The sequence below is a fragment of the Rhinoderma darwinii genome, chromosome 8, assembly GCF_050947455.1.
Source record: "Rhinoderma darwinii isolate aRhiDar2 chromosome 8, aRhiDar2.hap1, whole genome shotgun sequence".
Classification (NCBI taxonomy): domain Eukaryota; kingdom Metazoa; phylum Chordata; class Amphibia; order Anura; family Rhinodermatidae; genus Rhinoderma; species Rhinoderma darwinii.
Window position 1 is genome coordinate 81,268,981 of NC_134694.1, and position 20,667 is coordinate 81,289,647.

The 20,667-nt window shown below is 41.8% G+C and overlaps 1 protein-coding gene across 2 annotated transcripts in view; it reads left to right on the plus strand.

Annotated features, from left to right (window-relative positions):
* Positions 1-20,667, plus strand: part of COL4A5 (collagen type IV alpha 5 chain) — a 152,037-nt gene that overhangs the window by 78,270 nt on the left and 53,100 nt on the right. For both annotated transcript variants that reach the window (XM_075835805.1, XM_075835807.1), the window contains exons 24-30: positions 233-424; positions 5,321-5,489; positions 10,738-10,830; positions 11,127-11,231; positions 11,369-11,466; positions 12,054-12,204; positions 12,847-12,960. In XM_075835805.1, the coding sequence (XP_075691920.1) occupies positions 233-424; positions 5,321-5,489; positions 10,738-10,830; positions 11,127-11,231; positions 11,369-11,466; positions 12,054-12,204; positions 12,847-12,960 (922 nt within the window). The remainder of the gene's footprint in view (positions 1-232; positions 425-5,320; positions 5,490-10,737; positions 10,831-11,126; positions 11,232-11,368; positions 11,467-12,053; positions 12,205-12,846; positions 12,961-20,667) is intronic.

The following is a 20,667-nucleotide window of genomic DNA, read 5'->3' on the forward strand; positions in this document are numbered from 1 at the left end:
AGTACCTTAAAAAAGATCAGCAGTAAATAATACTTATTTGGCAGAACCATAGGATCCCATAGACAGGACTTCTAACTAAAAACCCTCTTGTTAGTAGTCGTTAAAATGAATATGTAAGCAAGAAGAAATGTTATTCATGTATATTTTAGTAGCTGGTGTTGACCAGTATATGTGAAAGATTGTAATAAGAAGTGTGATAAGCATGTAATGCCTTTACATCTGTGCCACACAGGGATTTCCTGGTTCTCCTGGTGGTCCTGGCCGCCCCGGCCCTAAAGGAGATCCTGGGGATGTGATTGCACTACCTGGACTGAAAGGAGATAAAGGTGACACTGGATTTCCAGGTCCAGCCGGAAGTTCTGGCCTTGATGGTCGCTTTGGAAGAGATGGAACTCCAGGACTTCCTGGGACTAAGGGAGAACCGGTATATTATAATTTTTTATGGCAATACTATTTTCAATGTGACCCCCAAGCAATTCTTTTTTTTTTTTGTCAATGGGAGTGTCCCTGCACATTCTGACAGTGCTGTCACACCATATTAACAAGGGTAATGGTAAACCCAGTTGTCAATAATTTCTAGGAAGAATAACAGAGGAACAACACAATGTAGAGTTCTAAGAAAAGGTGCTCCAGAATTGTCATTACATGGGGGATACATGTATTTTCTAAAACAGACATGTCAAGAGAGCTGTTTCAACACTATACAAAGCTGAACAGGTTTCTTATAAAATGAGTTATTATAAGTAAATCTTCTGGGATTATTGTGATTTATTCAAGTAATAATATGATAAAATACAATTCTTTAGTGTCTATATTTATCTAGCTTTTGTCTTCCATATTCTCTGGAAAGAATACATATCAAGGGATGCAGGAAACAATAATGTATCAATACTATAAGCTAAAATAAGTTTTTGGTGACTATAATGCATTCATGAAACATTCTGGTTGCTTAATGTGAAGCAGATATTGTCAAAGTGTCAAATGATATACATATATACAAAAATTCCTACAGTATCATTATTTGTTATAAAATTAGATATTCCAAAGGCAGAATTCTGTATTTAAGCTTATCAGACATTAATCTTATATATTCACTTTTATATATCACTCTCATTACTGAATGAAGTTAGTTGACGTTACTAATGGAAAAATACCAGTTAAGGGGGAGCGGTTCTAAATAATAATTTACTTTATAAGATCAAGCAAAAATGGACCTGTGTCTAGATATGCTTACATACTTGTTAAGGTGCCCACTGGTGTTTGTTTGATTTCTTCTCAGAATGTCCACCTAAGTGTTCAATGCTGATGAGAAGAAGCCACTTCTAGTGCGCTGAGTGTTATTAGCTGGCCATGCACAAGAGCAGAAATCAATCCCTTTGATGTATAAGAGGATCCAGGTGATGAGACTGGGCATGTGTGTCCATCACTATTGTAGACAAAAAGATAATGAGGACCCTAGGTAGTTGGCGGGCACAATATACAACTAACAACAGAATGCCAACAGGCAAGAAAACCCTATTTCCTAACTACCCTAAAAGATAAAGTAAATTCTTTATTGTGCTACGTATAGCAAGAAAGACAGACCACACAGAAATATTTTAAAATTGTCACTGCTAGAGACCGGACATAGGAGCAGAAAACTGATGCAAGTACAGTAATATGATAACAACCGGCATAGGATCGTTATATCTGACAGTTAAATTGATTAAATTGTTTAAGTTGTCTAACAGTTAGTCAGGCACAACGCAGGAATTAAAATAAAAGAAGCCCCCCCGACATGTTTCGCTACTAAGTAGTGTCCTCAGGGCTACACGGGGCTAATTAGAATTTACTTTATCTTTTAGGGTAGTTGGGAAATAGGGTTTCCATCACTATTGAACACATTAACATACCTCCCAACCGTTCTGGAATCAGCGGGACAGTCCCAGATTCCGGGCGGTGTCCCACTGTTCCAGGAGGCCGGTAGTATGGCGTCCTTAGGTTGTCCCTCTTTGCAATACTTGAAAGTTGGGAGGTATGCATTAGGTGGATGTTCTAAGAGGGAATCAGAAGAACACCATGGGGTGCCATATTATGTATGTAACAGCAATGTCTAGACACGGGAGCATTTTTTGTAATTATTCCAAGGAAAAATTGTCATGTTTTGTTTGATTTAACAGAGAAATTTTAATATTTAATTGGGGACAACCCTATTTTTGGTAAATCATAGTCAAATCATGTCAAGCTTACATAAGAATCAATTAGGGCTGGGTGATGAATCGAATTAATTAGATTAATTTGACCTCTGACTTTTCTGTTTTGTACCACCATCCCCCTCTTGCAGATTGTACCACAACCCTCCGTTGCAGATCGCACCACCACCCGCCCTTGCAGATCGCAGCCCCCCTTGTAGATGGCACCCCCACTCCCACTTGTAGATTGCAGCACCCCCCCCCCCCATCCTTCTGGTAGATAGCGCCACTGTAGCTCCCACTAGGAGCTGAATACCCGGTCATAGCGTTGGCAACCTCTGGCTGGGGATTTAGCTCCTAGTGGCAGCTACAGAGGCGCTATCTACAAGAAGGATCGGGGGGTGGGGTGGTACTGCGATCTATAAGGGGGTGGGGGTAAGATCTACAAGGGGTTGGGGTACTATCTGCAAGGAGGGGTGCTATCTGCAAGGGAGTGTGGCACTATATGGGGAGGTGGCACTATGTCACTATATGTGGGCACTGTGTCACTATGTGGCCACTGTGTCAATATCTACAGGCACATTGCGACCCTATCTACCTGGGCACTCTGGTGTTTTCAGGGGATTGGGACCATAAAACCCAGACAAAGGAAATCCATTTTGAGACACACTGATGCAAAATGGACATGAAAAACTGACAATTGATCAGTTTTTAATGGCCATTTTTTTTTCATTGTCCCGTTCACATGTACCGTGGTTGGGCCGGCTGACACACGGACTGTTTTTCACGGTCATGTGAATTCGACCTTAATGTAATTTATTTAAAACCCCATTGTAGGCCGGTACTGCACAGGGTCCTGCTCACACTTCAGGCAGGAAAAAATGGACAGAGGCAGCACTTCCAAAAGTAACAGCTTTTTATTCACCCGTGCAACGTTTCAGTCCAACAGGAGCTTTCCCAAGCTTGAGAAAGGTCCTGTTGGACTGAAACGTCGCACGGGTGAATAAAAAGCTGTTACTTTTGGAAGTGCTGCCTCTGTCCATTTTTTCCTGCCTGATATCGAGGACCGTGGACCAGGTCCAATTGAGGCGTGCACCCAGTTGCGGTCCAGTGCTGTGGAATCTCTTTGTGCTGCTCACACTTCAGACACTAGAATGTAATCTTGCCCCAGAGTGCCCGCTCAGCGCCATCTGCCTGGCCCTGTTGCAATTTACACTGCTCTCGCCTGCAATGTCGGAGACCGGTTGTGGTGGGGACGGGCAGAGGGGGATGTTAGTGCACGCAGCGCATCATTGATTATAGATTCTGTTAACCTGTTCCCTGCCGGGGAACACAGAAGTTATAATCAATTAGATATACATTTTTACAATTGTATTTCTGATAAAAAAGTATTTGCAGAGCTTAAAAGTTGTGAAGTTCCGTACAATTATTATAGTAATATATGTTAAAAAGCTATTTATATAAAGAAAATCATTTATTAAATTATCTCTCTTGGTATTACTGTTACACGTACGGAAAAAAATAAATAAAATCGAGATTCAAATCGAAAATCTAGATTAAATTTTTTGTCAAAATCACCCAGCCCTAGAATTTATATTCCATTTAAAAGCCAATTATTAAAACTAATAATAAATCATATAAATTCTGCTCTAAAATCATGTGAATAACTTTTTAAGTAAATAATTATAATAATTATACCTTTAATTCTAATTTTTTATATATATTTATTAGAGGTAGATCGATATAAATATATTTTGAGATATATTGCTTAAAACAAACATTTAGTCTGGGTTCACATGTAGCATAAATTGTGCAGATTTTCTACAACATACTTCATTGCAGAAAATACGTAGCATTATACAGTAGCAGCAGAGTGGATGAGATTTTAACAAATCTCATCCACACCCTGAGTAAAAAATATCCACCGAAAAAATACTCATAAAAGATGTTGCGATTTTTGCGGAGGAAAAGCTGCGATTCCACCGCAAAAATCGTAACTCAGGAAAAATATATATTGTATACTTACTCAGATCTCTCTGCGTCCAGCCCGGCCTCCAGGGATGACGTTTCATCCTATATGACTGCTGCAGCCAATCACAGGCTGCAGCGGTCACATGGGATGAAACATCATCCCAGGAGGTCGGGCTGCAGTACGTCAGAGGGACATGTCGCCATGGCTACGGGTAAGTATAGACTATTTTACATGCTTTTTTTCACAGCGGACATTCCGGCTGAGAAACTGCACCAGAATTTGGTGCGTTTTTTTGGCCGCTTGATAAATCTCCCTTTGAATGTATGTATTCAACTAGAAAAATCAGTTTACACTCCTATATATCGCTCTCTGTCATTAGAGTCAGGAAATAACGAGTAAGGGCTTGTCCACGTGTAATGGAATTGCTGCAGAAAATTTCTGACGCAATTCCGCAGAAACTAGCAGAATTTCTGCTGCGGAAAAAACGCACCATTTCCTGAGTTTTTTACTGCAGAAAATGGTGCGGATTTTGCTGCGTTTTTCTCAATGCTGGGAGATGGTGATCTCTCCTCTGAAAAACACAGCAATTCACTCCACTTTCCACAGCAGGAATTGACACGCTGCGGTAGAAAAAATATGCACCGCAGTTCAATTTCTGGTCGGAAATTTTGTGCAGCGTGTGGATGAAATTTGTTAAATCTCACCCACTTTGCTGCTACTGTATTCTGCTGCATATTTTCCGTCCGCAATTCCGGACAAAAAATACGCAGCAATTCCGCTATGTGTGGACAAGCCCTAATGATTCCTGAGGTTTCATAGTGTGTATGTTCCAAAAAAATAACTGAAAAAAATAAATAATTCGGTTCGCATAGTGGTTCTATAAAACTAGTAAAACCTGTCTGCTTTCTACCAGAAACAGGACCACTGTTGTCCATACTGTGCCTTGAATTGCAGATTAGTCCTATTAAAGTGAGTGAGGCTAAGCTGCAATACCAGTTACAGCCCATGGACAAGAGTGGTGCTGTTTCTGGTTGAAAGCAGACAGGTTTTCTAATCTCATACAACAAAAATTATGGATGGAGGAGTTGTGAGTAAATATGTAGACATCAACTAATACATGACTTTTTTGTTTTATATTTTTGTTAACTAGCGATATTATAATGCTTGTTATTTTTAGGGTGGCCTTGCCTTCAAAGGTGAACGTGGCCCATCAGGTGAACCTGGCCTTCCTGGACTTCCAGGAGATAGAGGTACCTTGGGTCCTCCTGGCTTTGGTCCATCTGGTCCCACTGGTGAAAAAGGAGTTCAAGGAGTATCTGGTCGTCCGGGAGCACCAGGAGCTCCAGGTAACTAAGCTTGTGAATGGCAAGAAATACAAGGTTTATTCGGTATTGCAGTAGAAGAGAAAAGGGTTTAAACCTTGCAAAATATAAAACACTGGTTACTAGTGATATTTGTTACATATGGATCATCATAGGTAATTCCATCATGTTCCATGTCTAATTATATCACACTTGGCCTTTGTCTCTAACTTTAAGTTTTAGGACTTTAGGAAGACAAAATAGTATTGGAGCTCTGCTCTATAACGATGTTCTGGAAAATTGGTAAATTTCGATAAAAATATACTGTACTTACAAATGTCTCTAAGGCTATGTTCACATGTTGTTTGTTCTTTGTTATGCTTGGCGAAAATATCTCGGCATACATGCTGAACATAAAGCTCCAGCTTATCCCACTGTGTACCATACAGTAGCATACATCGCCCTTAGGATCCCATATAAAAGAAACCTATGCCATGCGGTGTAAGTTTCTTTGTGGGATGCGACTGCACTAAAAAGCGTAGTCAACTACTTATGCCAGGAGGACACTCTTTTGGGATAGATTGTGTAAATAGGGCCCATATGCATGCATGCAGCATATGCTCCGGGAGCATTCCCGGCCTTCACACCAGACTTAGGGCATGGCCAGACGTGGCGGAATTGCTCTGGAATTTCGCTGCGGACACTCCGCAGCGGACCCGTTTCTCCATTGCCTTCCACAGCTTTTTAGTTGTGTTCGTTTACACGTTGCGGACAATTCCGCTGCGTAGCATAGGCTGCGGCGCGGAATTTGGTGTCCGCAGCATACAATGGTTGTTGCGGACGTGCAGCGGACTTGTTGCGGACTCATTGCGGAATTTCTCCATTGACTTCAATGGAGATTCAAAATTCCGCAATGAAGTCCGCAGATGTTATGTGTGCTGCGGAGCGTATTGGTTTTACTAACATGACATTTCTTCATTCTGGCTGGACCTATGTATTTCTAGGTCTACAGCCAGACTGAGGAAGTCAATGGGGCTCCCGTAATTACGGGTGACTACGTGTGTGCACCCATAATTACGGGAGCGTTGCTCGGCGACGTCAGTAAATAGCCACTGTCCAGGGTGCTGAAAGAGTTAAGCGATCGGCAGTAACTGTTTCTGCACCCTGGACAGTGACTACCGATCACAATATACATCAACCTGTAAAAAAAATAGAAGTTCATACTTACCGAGAACTCCCTGCTTCTTCCTCCAGTCCGGCCTCCTGGGATGACGTTACAGCCCATGTGACCGCTGCAGCCACTCACAGGCCAATCACAGGCTGCAGCCGTCACATGGACTGCCGCGTCATCCAGGGAGGTCGGGCTGGATGCCGAAAGAGGGACGCGTCACCAAGACAACGGCCGGGTAAATATGAAATTCTTTTACTTTCACTAGGGAAAGTGCTGTCCCTTCTCTCTATCCTGCACTGATAGAGAGAAGGGAAGTACTTCCCCTCAATAGGCAACGGCTAGTCCGCATCAATTTAATGCCCATTTTGGGCAGAGCTGCAACAGAATCTGCAACGCAGATTCTGTGCGGCATTGATGTGGACAGTTGCGGAAGAAATCTGCCACGTCTGGGCATGCCCTTAAAGGCAGAGTAAAAATGCTGCGTGTACAACAGGGGTATGTGATTTGGCTGAGCGCATGATCACTTAAAGGCTATGTATACCTTCGAAAGGCAAATTATTATGTTTTTACTCATTGTTTTATGTGTTTTTAAACAATTTTTATATTTACTGTTAGTAAAAAGTTTATTTTACTTTATATGATACAGCTTATGTGTAATGACGGGGTAGGGAGACAGACAGGTGAGCCCTAATCTACCCGCCACTCAGTCCCTGCCTACTTGCAACAGCCCGTCCTAGGCGACGGCGTACAACTGGGCGACGGTCCCTACTCTCACTATGTGCATGACAGACAGACAGACAATGGTACAAAGAAGCAGAGAGAAAAGGGGCAGATGCCCACGGCAACACCGTGAGCTACAAGAGTAGTGAACGAGCCGAGTCAAACCAGGAGTGTACGAGGTACCAAACGCAGAGCAAGAGAGTAGTCAGTAAAGCCAGGGTCAATATGAAGCAAGAGGACAAATGGTACAAGCAGCAGCAGCAGAGCCAGGAAACAAGCAGAATCACAGGCAAAGGAGAAGCAGGAAATGAAGGTATAAATAGACAGAGGGCGGGAGCTAGCTCCGTCTGGGAAGGCTGTGATAGGCTCTCCCACTCCTCAGCCTCCCAGCCTGAGTGGTGGAAGAAGGAGTCACTCTATCAGACTTAGGAGCAGGTGCAGACTGAGTAACCATGGGCATCGACACAGAAGCTGTGTCTGGCAGATCCTTTACATTATGTTTATCCTGTATACATAGAAGCTGTATTGTTTCATCCTAGCCGATTCCATCAGCTGAACTGACGGCTCGGATGAGATTGGGTCCTGTGTGTTTCTGGCATGCAAGATCCAGCTAATAACGATTACATCTAAGTTATGAAGTGAGATACGCAGAACCCAATCTCAGCTGAGCCGTCAGTTCCGCTGAACTGACGGAATCGGCTGAGACAGAATGATATAACTTCTATGGCTACAGGCTACAAAAAAATTAAAATAAAAAAAACACTTTATTAAAAGTCAATTTAAAAGTTGTTTAAAGACAGAAAACATTGATTTAGTAAAATAAAAAAATAAATCCTTCTCAAAGGTGTAAGTAGCCTTTAAGCGGGCCATGCACAATGTCTCATGAGCACCATACGCCCCGGCTTCAACAATATATATTATTTCTCTAGTAAGATTAAGTGATTCATAAGATGTCCTACAAAACCCTCTAGATTCTGTGATTTTCATACTGATTGTCCAGTAATGGACTGAAATATTTCACCATATAAGCTTAAAGATGTGAGCGTAAAAAAAACACTAAGAGGCAATATATGAACTTTTCTACACCAGTTTTCTGGCGTAGAAAAGTCACAAACGGCACAAAAAATCACAATTTGCGGTTAAATTGCGACTTTTATGCCATTTCCACTACTGACGGCACTTATTCATAAGGTGAGAAAGTGGGCGGAGTTCAGTGGAAGGGGCTAGGCCAACCAGATCCCGTCAAATTTACCATAATTTACGCCAGAATTTGATGGAAATCATGACGCAAATCTACGGTAGCTCATGGCTAACTGTTTTTATATTAACACTAGCATAAAAAACGCATCACTATTTATTACGTGTCACCCTCAATACTAAAATTTATTTCTGCTTGACTGTTGTAAGTAACTTTTGCAGTTGTCTACAGTTAATTGGCATTTTACTTGTCTTCATTTAGTGGTTTGATATTGATTATGACTTCCATCTGCTGCACTGGCACTGCCAGCTCATATGAGCTCGATATCTCTGCATATTTGGTCTTTAGTAGGTGACAATACAGTATGCACTATTATATAAACTAGAACCATTGTCTCATTAGTAGCTTTAATGTTCTATACACTTAACTTGAACTATAGAATTGGGTATTGTTGAATGAGTACAATAAATAAAATATTCTCTGTTCCTCTTGCCAGACGCTTTTTTCTGATGCATCACTTCAATAAATCCTGAATACAGGACAACTGTTTGAAAAATGTGTTCAGTGGATTTATTCTTTAATTATACATTACTATATATGCCAGTACCATGTATACTACACAAGTGAATAACACTGATTAACTCGTTACGATGGCGCCTGTCAAGGGATGGGATGTATTAGCAGCAAGTGACCAGTCAGTTCTTGAAGTTGATGTGTTGGAAGCAGGAAACATGGGCAAGTCTAAGGATTTGAGCAACTTTGACAAGAGCAAAATTGAAGGCTAGACGACTGGCTAAGAGCATCTCCAAAACAGCAGGTCTTGTGGGGTGTTTCCGGTATGCAGTGGTTACAACTTACCAAAAGTGGTCCATGGAAGGACAACCAGTGAACCAGCGAGGGCTAGCCTGTCTGGTCTGATCCCACAGAAGAAATTCTGTAGAACAAATTGCTGAAAGAGTTAATGCTGGCTATGATAAAAAAGTGTCAGAACACAGTGCCTCACAGCTCGCTGCTTTGGGGATGCTGAACTCAGTCCACCATCGAAAGTGCCTACTATGGGCATGTGAGCATCAGAACTGGACCATGGAGTAATGAAAGAATGTGACCGGGTCTGATGAATCATGTTTTCTTTTAAATCAAGTGGAAGGCCGCGTGCGTGTGTGTCGCTTACCTGTGGAAGAGATGGCCTCAGGATGCACAATGGGGAGTAGGCAGGACGGCGGCTGACGGGTTCTGATGGCTTTCCATCGGGGTGTCCGTGATTTTACTGTCAAAAATAGCGCAGCATGCTGGATCTGCTGGATCTGAGACGCTGGCCCCTAATAGAGCCTCCAACGCAGATGTGAACAAGACCTTACACATCTAGTCCTGCTCTTAGCTGAGAAGTGTATGCAATTGTATCCAGTCCAGGCAATGCTCTGTGAGGCCTCATGCACACGGCCGTGCCCGTAATCACGGCTCACGATTGCGGGCACGGCTGGGCACAGCCCGCATTTTCGGGCCGTTCTCCCATACAAAGTATGGGAGCACGGCCCGTAAAATACAAAAAGTAGGACATGCAATAATTCACGGCACAGACACCCTTCCATAGCGTTACGGAAAGGTGTCCATGGCCAATAGAACTGAACGGATCCGAGATTGCGGACCGTTTTGCGGCCAGCCATTACGGAGATTTTTTATGGTCGTGTGCATGGGGCATGAGCTAAATAGCCTAGACTCTCGACTGATACTTAGTAACAAACTACCAAAAAATTATGCAGCTGCTACTGGTGCTCAGAAAGCATTGCCAAGACTGAAAAAAAATTGTATCCACTTTTCAGCTGAAAGAGCAGGACTAGCTATCTATTGGTTTGCAGCCTTTGTGGTCTCTTTCACTCCCAGCAAAAACTAATATATTAACAATGGAGAGGAATTGATACACAAAGTATATTAGAAAGTTGTATAACATTTCATTTATATAGTAAATACTAATTATTAACCTAAAACCAGAAAACGCCTTTAATACATTTTTTTTCTTTATTAATTAAAAACTGACATTAAAAAACTTGAAACCAGAACATTTATCAAACGATAAATCTTTTATCAGAAAATGTTAATGTTGGTCTTCCATATATGTTACAAGTGTATCCTCCAACGCGTCCATAAATTATTTTCAATTTCCTTTGTTTTTTGTTTAATTATTAATTAATTTATGTGTTGTCTAGGTATTAAAGGACCTCCTGGCCAAACAGTAACGGAGAAAGGTGCCAAAGGTCTCCAGGGTCCCTCTGGTAGTACAGGAACACCAGGCGCACCAGGTGAGAGTCTGGGGTATTACTTAATAGGGCCTTAGAAGTCAAATGCTTAACCTGCTTCAGCAATACAAATGATATGGCCAGCAGGTGGTAATGTATGGTAATTTGCAGCACCATTGGGATATTTCCATCTTCATCTACAGCTGCTGCAACTAAAGTTTTTTTTGCAGTTGAGATAATTAATGATGCTGATCAGTGTGGTTTGTATGGAGTCTATTTTAGGCAACTCTGCATTAATAATTTGTATTAAACCATACGCTGATTGTTTTCATTTATTGAGTTACTGTTTTTGTTTTTAGGTGAACCCGGTCAGCCTGGGCAACCTGGACTTCCAGGCCTTACAGGAATGAAAGGAGATCCTGGGGTCTCAGGAATTGGACTTCCAGGACCAGTTGGTCCAAAAGGTATGCACTAAAAATATTTAGATGGTAGGAAAGTTTTATGAATATTAATGGCATTACACTTCTCAGTTTTAGCATTGAGATATTACATGGAAATTAAAAAAAAAAAAAAACCTGAATAATTAAAATTTTATTTTTAGGTTTCCTTGGTCCACCAGGACCACCAGGTCCACCAGGAGCATCAGGAAAGTCCGGATCAGATGGGACACCAGGACAGCCAGGTTTCCCAGGGTCAAAGGTAAAAGATTGGTGTGGATTCATGTATGTTTCTTCATTTCAAAAGAAAGGAGATGTCTCAGATAATGATAAAGAACCATTAACTCTAGAATTGCAAATGTTCCTTCTGTGAGGTTGCATCTATGTTGAGGTAATACTGTTGCATTAATATACAGTGCGTGTAATTTCAGTTCTTGATTAGTTAAAGAGGTATTTGCTAGGATATGGCATAACATTCTGATTGGTGGGAGCCGACATTTGTGACGCACGCTGATCAGGAGAAAGAGGTTCCTTCTTGTTTTCTCCTGCACAGCGCCTCTCTCGGCCGCCCTCTGTGCAGGGCATTGCAACACAGCCCCATTCAAGGGAATGGTGCTGTGTTGCAGTTGTCTGCCCAGTGGGTGACCAGGAGCACCACTGTGCAGGGAAACACTGTGAAGGAGCTGCAGCACTAGCAAAGCTTTATTCTAAGAATAGTGTGAGTCAAGGCTTCTACCCAATCAGTAAGTGATGTCAGATCCTAGCAATATGCCATCACTGGCTATGAAGGGAAAACCTCTTGACTTGGTGTTTTTTAAACTTTGTATTGTAATTATGTTTTAAATAAAGGGTGAGCCTGGATTTGGATTGCCGGGACTTCAAGGGCCACCAGGTTCTTCTGGATTAAAAGGATTTCAAGGACCAAAAGGAGATTCTGGCTTCCCAGGGATGCCAGGGGCTCCAGGAAGAGCAGGATTTGATGGATCTTCTGGACCAAAAGGTATGACGTAAAAGTATAGTTACAGGGACAGGAGTAGTATAGAGACCATAATTGTATCCTAATTGTATATGTAAACTGTAAAATAATGTTATAAGGTGGACATACACTAGTTGCTGTTTTAAGACCCCTTATTGTGTAGTGTATAGATTACTGTTGGTTCCCTCTCACAGCTAAAGGGAGCAATTCCTTTAAATAATATTAAAATGGAAATTACTCTTGCTGGGGGCCATAATATTCTGATCATTAAGTGACCAACTTGCTGATCTGAAGAAAGAAGCAACTGAGGTCCCTTTGGCATTTCTCCTTCACATAGGTGCCCCCAGCCACCCCTTGTGGAGGGAATTGCAACAGCTCCATTTTAGTGAATGAGAGGCTTGGAGCTTCGCTGCGTAGGGAAACACTTGAAGGAGCTCCAGCACTTAGCGCTGCTGCTATTTCATTTTAAGGATCTGTTTTTTTTTTTTTACGTACGGTACACTGTTAGGGTTCATATTTTAAAAAAACATCATCTATAAAATCATCTGATGTGATAATAAGATACAATATCTTTTTCATGGAAATGTCTTTTATGTTTATTTTGTTCTTAGGTATTTTATAACATACTTTTCAAAAGACATTGTCAAATATACCTTTTTATCATAGGTGACAATGGTCAGAACGGACTTCCTGGCTCACCGGGTCAACCTGGGCTTCCAGGTACTGGTGGCCAAGGTCCTCCTGGCCCTCCAGGACTTCCTGGACCAGCTGGCCCTCCAGGTAAGGCATAAATAATCTCTGATCTTTCTACAGCCTAAGGCCCGATTCACACAAACGTTGTATAAGTCTGTGTGCTGTCCGGACAGCACACGGACCTATGCAATTCAATGGGGCTATTCAGACATGTGTGATTTTTCACTCAGCTTCTTTCCGCTGCGTGAAACTCACTGCGTGTCCTATTCTAGTCAACTTTTGCAGACCACGTGCCCTTTGAAGTCAATGGGTGCGTGAAAATCACAGACAGCACATGGACGTCATCCTTGTTCTGTCCGTGATTCACGCACCAGTTGCTAAAGAAATGCAAAGAAAAAAATGTACACCAACACTGACCTCAAAAACTGATTCCACGCGGAACAAACACTGATGGCACATGGAACTGCAACGCATGAAAACGGTGTGTTTTTTGCTGCCACAAAACGGACACGTTCATTTGAATCAGGCCTTAAGGAGAGTAGTCATTTCAGTAATGGCTAAATCTGGAAATACAGATTGATGACTGCTTTTCATTTACTCCCAATTCTTGTTATACATACAATGCAAATGTTATATAGGTAAATATAGCTAAGCATGTATGATGTGTTATTGTAGTTTTATTATATATGGCAAGATTTAGACAAATATTTTTCTTTCATTCACATACCTTTAATGCAAATATTTAAAGTGACTTATATTTGTCAATGTTTGTTAAACAATATCGATATATATACACAAATATATGTGTGTCTGTGTGTATATGTATATATCCATCTATCTATATATATATATATATATATATATATATATATATATATATATATATATATATATATATATATAAAATCCTCTAAAACACTTCCATAAGGGGACATATCCCCTATAAAATGCTTATGTAGTGACAGTCGTGTATGTAGCATAGATCTGGTGCAATATACAGAAACCGATGCAGAATCAGCACTTAAGCTGGCCTAAAGAAAGCAGAAAAAAGGTTGCTGTATTTTTACATTGTATCTCTGCGATCTACACATCCTGTTATTAAATAAGCTTTTACATTTCTTAATTGCACCTGTTATGTATACTAATGAACACTGAAAGCGAAGTGCATATGTTTGCTTCACCGCTGTTAACCGAGCACTTTTCAGGAGCTATTTTATTGCCACCATCTGTACGTGAGGTCACACCATCCAGTGCATGCTAGCTGCGCTCACAATGGGGATCAGTTCCAAACCGAACAAAATGTTTTGGCATGAAGAAAACTTGTGTGATCATTGTGCACTGGACACACTGCATTTCTGCATCACGCACCCTGCTATACTGCGATCACTGGATGAATACGAGCTTTGCAAATGATATCTACTAAATGCATGCTAAGAGTTTAATGTAATGCATGTTTAATAGTCCACTGCTTTCTTTCTCTTTTGCCCTTTGAATTATATTATAAAAACACTGCCATCTATTGCCGGACTATCTGACTCAAATGGTATACAGATACTTATAGAGATGTGACGGGTGATGCCTGATCACGGTTTCATGTTTATGGCTGCCTTTATAGACTCACAGCCGAGTAATCTTGCATGAAATATTGATTCCATTAAGTAGATTGTCCAATCTTTTTGCATGTGTTTAGGTTTATGGTAAACCTAAACATGTGAAATGACATTGGACAATCTTGTTTAGATGTCTTTGCAAAACTTTTTGGACTCCAGATCGTATGGTGGATAGATCATCCTGCACCATCTAATGTCCTCATTTTTTTGCTTAAAAAAGATTCTTTGTGTCACAGGGGTCACGCTCAGTGGTTAGCAATAGCAATGTTATCTCATAACACTGCGGTTCTCTTTCCAAATCCAACCAGGGCAAATCTGCTTTCTCTGGTTGACAGGTTAAATGGCTTTCTATGAAATTGCCTCTAGAGCGTTTATGATGGAGGAATTGGATTGTGAGCCCCCTTAAGGGCGGGTTCACACATAGCGGAATTTCACTTAAATTCCGCTGCGGACACTCCGCAGCGTTAATCCGCAGCGGAGCCGTTTCTCCATTGACTTTCACTTTAATTTAGCAGTGTTCGTTTACACGATGCGTACAATTCCGCTGCGGAGCATAGGCTGCGGAGCGGAATTTGGTGTCCGCAGCATGCTCTGTCTGTTGCGGAGCAGTGGCGGACTGGTTGCGGACTCATGGCGGAATTTCTCCATTGACTTCAATGGAGAGTCAAAATTCCGCAATGAAGTCCGCAGATCTTATGTGTGCTGCGGAGCGTATTGTTTTTACTACCATGACATTTCTTCATTCTGGCTGGACCTATGTATTTCTAGGTCTACAGCCAGACTGAGGAAGTCAATGGGGCTCCCGTAATGACGGGAGCGTTGCTAGGAGACGTCTGTAAATAGTCACTGTCCAGGGTGCTGAAAGAGTTAAGCGATCGGCAGTAACTGTTTCTGCACCCGGGACAGTGACTACCGATCTCAATATACATGTATCTGTAAAAAAAAATATAAGTTCATACTTACCGAGAACTCCCTGCGTCTGTCTCCAGTCCGGCCTCCCAGGATGACGTTTCAGTGTAAGTGACGGCTGCAGCCAATCACAGGCCAAGCACAGGCTGCAGCGGTCACATGGACTGGAGCGTCATCCAGGGAGGTCGGGCCGGATGCCGAAAGAGGGACGCGTCACCAAGACAACGGGCGGTAAGTATGAATTTCTTTGACTTTCACTAGGGAAAGTGCTGTCCCTTCTCTCTATCCTGCACTGAATAGGGAGAAGAGAAGCACTTTTCCTGCAGTCCGCAGCGGCCAGTCCGCATCAATTTTCTGCACATTTTGTGCAGATCCGCTGCAGAATCTGCAACGCAGATTCTGTGCGGCATTGATGCGGACAGTTGCGGAGGAATTCCGCCATGTGTGGTCATGCCCTAAGGCAGGGACTGATGTATTCTCTGTACAGAACTGCAGATTATTTACTGTAATATAATATATATACTGCTAAATATGAATCACAGATACTATATTAGATTCTTAGGGTGTATTCACAAAGTACAATCATAATAGGGTTTTTGCTGCGATATTGCAAATACCGCAATATGTCCGCCAAATGTGAATACACCCTTATGGGATTACATTTGACTTTGCATTAGTGTCTATCACAATTGTTTATAATTCTGTGAAAATGTTGACACACAAATACTGATACATTAAAACATTGATTTGTGATTTAAAAGATGGCAGTGTTTTTAAAATGTATTTATGTCCGTTTTTCTATACCACCTACTAATATTATTTATTTGCATGTCAACACCTTGTTAGATTTGTATATCACACACATTCATTAAATAGTCATTATTATTAGGATAAGGGTTCAGTACTTAGTTGTAAGGCTTCGTTCACATATGCTTGGGACTCCGTTCATGGGTTTCATCTGAGCTTTCCGTCAGGAGAACCCATGAACAGAATCCTAACTGAAACAAATGGGAACCATAGGTTTCGGTGTGCATCACCGCTGATTTCCATGGTGACGGATCCGGTGCATATGGTTTCCGTTTGTCACCGTTGTTTAGGGGTTACGTCGTTTTGACAGAATCAATACCATAGTCGACTGCGCTATTCATTCCGTCAAAACGATGGAACCCTTAAACAATAGTGACAAGCGGAAGCCATTAGCACCGGATCCGTTACCATTGAAAGCAATTGTGATGCAAATGGAAACCTATGATTTCCATTTGTTTTAGTTTGGATTCCGTTCATGGGTTCCCCTGACGGAAAGGTCCGACGGAACCCATGAACGGAGTCCCGACGCAGATGTGAACGAAGCCTAAAATAAATAATACAATGGATTGTGTATTCTTCCAGTGCAGTGGATTAGAAAGTCTTACATACAAGGGTCATAAAAGTGACAGAATTGGAAGATATTCCGAGAAGTAATCCGCTGATAACAATTACTAGAGTGGTTATCTTCATGTAACATGCCCCTTTAGCGACGGATAAACTACACAAGATAAAAGTGTCCTGGTGCCACCTGTGACTCTGATATAATAGTGTTAATATACTATTCACAATTACTATACTGTACCAGTGGAGGATACGAGATGAACCTCTTATTTCAAACACCGTTATTCTCAATGCCAAGAAGCACAGTGAACCTAAAGAGTGCCTATACGTGTATATATATGTTTTAAGGTTATGCTGTAATTACCCGTCTTAATATGCACTGCACTGTATATTATATACCAGTTTAAGACCTTATAACATATAAATAAATAGAAGTATACCCTAGTCTAGACTCTATGTATGGGTATATTAGCGTTTAAGGGTATTTAAAAAGTATTTTCTCTGCACAGACAGGAGTGGCGCTGTGCAAGGAAAAACCAGAAGGAGCCGCAGTGCTCTGCAGAGGGTCGCAAACCCTTTATTCCAAAAGATGGACGGCCCCCAGTAAGGAAGTGACAGCATATCCAAACTTACTTGGAAAAACCCTTTTAGGCTACATGCACACGTTCCGGAATTTGATGTGGGAAAATCTGCATCAAAACGGCATATATACGCAGGTAATTCCACAGGTAAAATCTGCCTTGCTCACACAGTGCAGATTTGCTGCAGATTTTGCTTGCATTTTTTTTAAGCTAAATCCAGAATTGGATCCATCAGAGCAGACCTATGAGGCCTATCTTTACATATTTCTTCTGTTTAGCTTCTGTTCCTGGTTTTGGCTTAAAAAATACATGCAAAATCTGCAACAAATCTGCACTGTGTAAACATGCCATATTGCGTTTATGAGTCATCGTGTGCATGTGGCCTAAGAGTGCAGGTTTTCAAAATGCATGGATTAAAATAGGACTAAATCAATTTTGTAACTCGTTGAAAAGCACAATAGAAATACACTGACCTTTATATCATATTGTCTATCAGAACAGAATAGCATATATAATATTTTCAGTTTAATTTATGCCATCATTAGAAATCTATCGATCCATTAAATAATACACGTTCTGATAACCCTACACATATTTGCCAGAGTGTGTGTGCAGGGATGACGGCTGACGTTTTTTTGTTGTATTTTATGCACATTGTGCCCTTTTTTTAAAATTTCCATTCTATAATTAACTTAGTCTTTTTTTTTCTAACCTGTGTGTGCTCAATTTTTTTTTTATCTTAACCTAACATATTCCTGACTACATTATTTGCAACTCATTTCTGCTTGATGCCTCCTGATGATCCTAAACGTGCTGACTTGTGACCAAGGTCGACCAGGTACTGTGGTTGCTTCTCCAGTCCTAGCTCATTTTGTATCTGTTCTCTAATAACCCGTTTACAAGACGAGAATTGATATTTGTCAGTCAAGTGAATCAACCGGTTGGGTGCACTAATTCTGTTTTCTTCAAACCCATAAAACTTTGACTGAAATGTAAAATTTGTGGATTATTTTACATCATTTAAGTGTTATGTGCTAATGTAATAAAGTTTTCATGGAACATAAGTTAAGTGGCTCTCTAGCAAATGTACTGAATGTGGCGATGACAGGTAGGAATTGTTCCTCATTTACGAAAGAGATTAAAGCTCACTTTTGTCATGGCTTTAAGTTTTTCAAATTACATTTTGTTATTTCTGGATCCTCAGGATCTGAGATTCGTGTTATCTAAAGCAGTGACAAGTTGTACAGTATATTACTTTTACACATGTATTGGCACATAGTAAATTAAAACTGTGTTCATTATATGTACTAGTCCTTCTCAATGAATTAGAATATCATCAAAAAGTTAATTTATTTCAGTAATTCAATTCAAAAAGTGAAACTCATGTTATATAGATTCATTACACACAGAGTGATCTGTTTCCAGCATTTTTTTTTCTTTTAACGTTGATGATTATGGCGAATAGTTCATGAAAACCCAAAATTTAGGCCTGATTTACACGAGCGTGTGCATTTTGCGCGCGCAAAAAACGCTGCGTTTTGCGCGCGCAAAAGGCATTTGACAGCTCCGTGTGTCATCCGTGTATGATGCGCGGCTGCGTGATTTTCGCGCAGCCGCCATCATAGAGATGAGGCTAGTCGACGCCCGTCACTGTCCAAGGTGCTGAAAGAGCTAACTGATCGGCAGTAACTCTTTCAGTACCCTCGACAGTGAATGGCGATCACAATATACAGCAACCTGTGAATAAAAAAAGACGTTCAAACTTACCATGAACTGCCTGCTTCCTCCAGTCCGGTCTCCCGGCCGTTGCCTTGGTGACGCGTCCCTCTCTTGTCATCCGGCCCCACCTCCCAGGATGACGCGGCAGTCCATGAGACCGCTGCAGCCTGTGATTGGCTGCAGCCTGTGCTTGGCCTGTGATTGGCTGCAGCTGTCACTTGGCCTGAATTGTCATCCCGGGAGGTCGGACTGGAGGAAGGAGCCGGGATTTATCGGTAAGTCCGAACTTCTGTTTTTTTTTACACGTATATGTATATGGCGATCGAAAGTCACTGTCCATGGTGCTGAAACAGTTTAAGTCTTTCAGCACCGTGGGCAGTGACGGTCTCCTGACGTCGCGTACCCACCCGAACATTTTTTGCCGGGTTCGGTCAAAACGAGTTCGGCCGAACCCGGTGAAGTTCGGTGCGCTCATCTCTAATTTGACACTCCGTTTGGATGTTTGTAAACAGAAAAGCACGTGGTGCTTTTCTGTTTACATTCATCCTTTTGACAGCTCTTGCGTGATTTTCGCGCATGCAACGCAGTAGCGTCCGTGTGGCATGCGTTGTTTTCACGCACCCATTGACTTCAATGGGTGCGTGTTGCGTGAAAAACGCACGATTATAGAACATGTCGTGAGTTTTACGCAACGCACTCACGCTGCGCAAAATTCACGCATCGTCTAAACTGCCCCATAGAGTAATATAGGTGCGTACGACACGCGTGAAAAGCACGCGCGTCGCACGCGCGTATATTACGCTCGTGTAAATGAGGCCTTAGTCTCTCAGAAAATTTGAATATTGGGTAAAAGTTGAAGATTGTAGACTCATGGTGTCACTCTAATCAGCGAATCAACACAAAACACCTGCAAAGGTTTCCTGAGTCTTTAAGGCTATGTTCACACAGAGTATTTTGGGGGAGGAATATCTGCCTCAAAATTCCATTTGGAACTTTGAGGCAGATATTCCTCTCCCTGCACGCCGATTTTCGCGGCGATTATCGCTCCGTTTTTCGCCCGCGGCCATTGAGCGCCGCGGGCATAAAACAGCGAGAAGTACGCTTTCTCCTGCCTCCCATTGAAGTCAATGGGAGGTCAGAGGCGGAAGCGCCCGAAGATAGGGCATGTCGCTTCTTTTTCCCGCGAGGCAGTTTTACTGCTCGCGGGAAAAAGACGCCGACGCCTCCCATTGAAATCAATGGGAGGCGTTCTCGGGCTGTTTTTGACGAGTTTTGCAACGCGGTTTCCGCGTCAAAAAACTCGGCAAAATACCCCGTGTGAACATAGCCTAAAAGGACTGGTGTGTTGCTCAGTGGTCCAAAGTCCTGTTTTCAGATGAAAGTCAATTTTGCATTTCATTTGGAAATCTCGGTCCCAGAGTCTGGAGGAAGAGTGGAGAGGCGTCAATCCAAGTTGCTTGCGGTCCAGTGTGAAGTTTCCACAGTCAGTGATAGTTTGGGGAGCCATGTCATCTGCTGGTGTTGGTCCACTGTGTTATATCAAGTCCAGAGTCAGCGCAGCGTCTACCAGGACATTTTAGAGCACTTCAGGCTTCCCTCTGCTGACA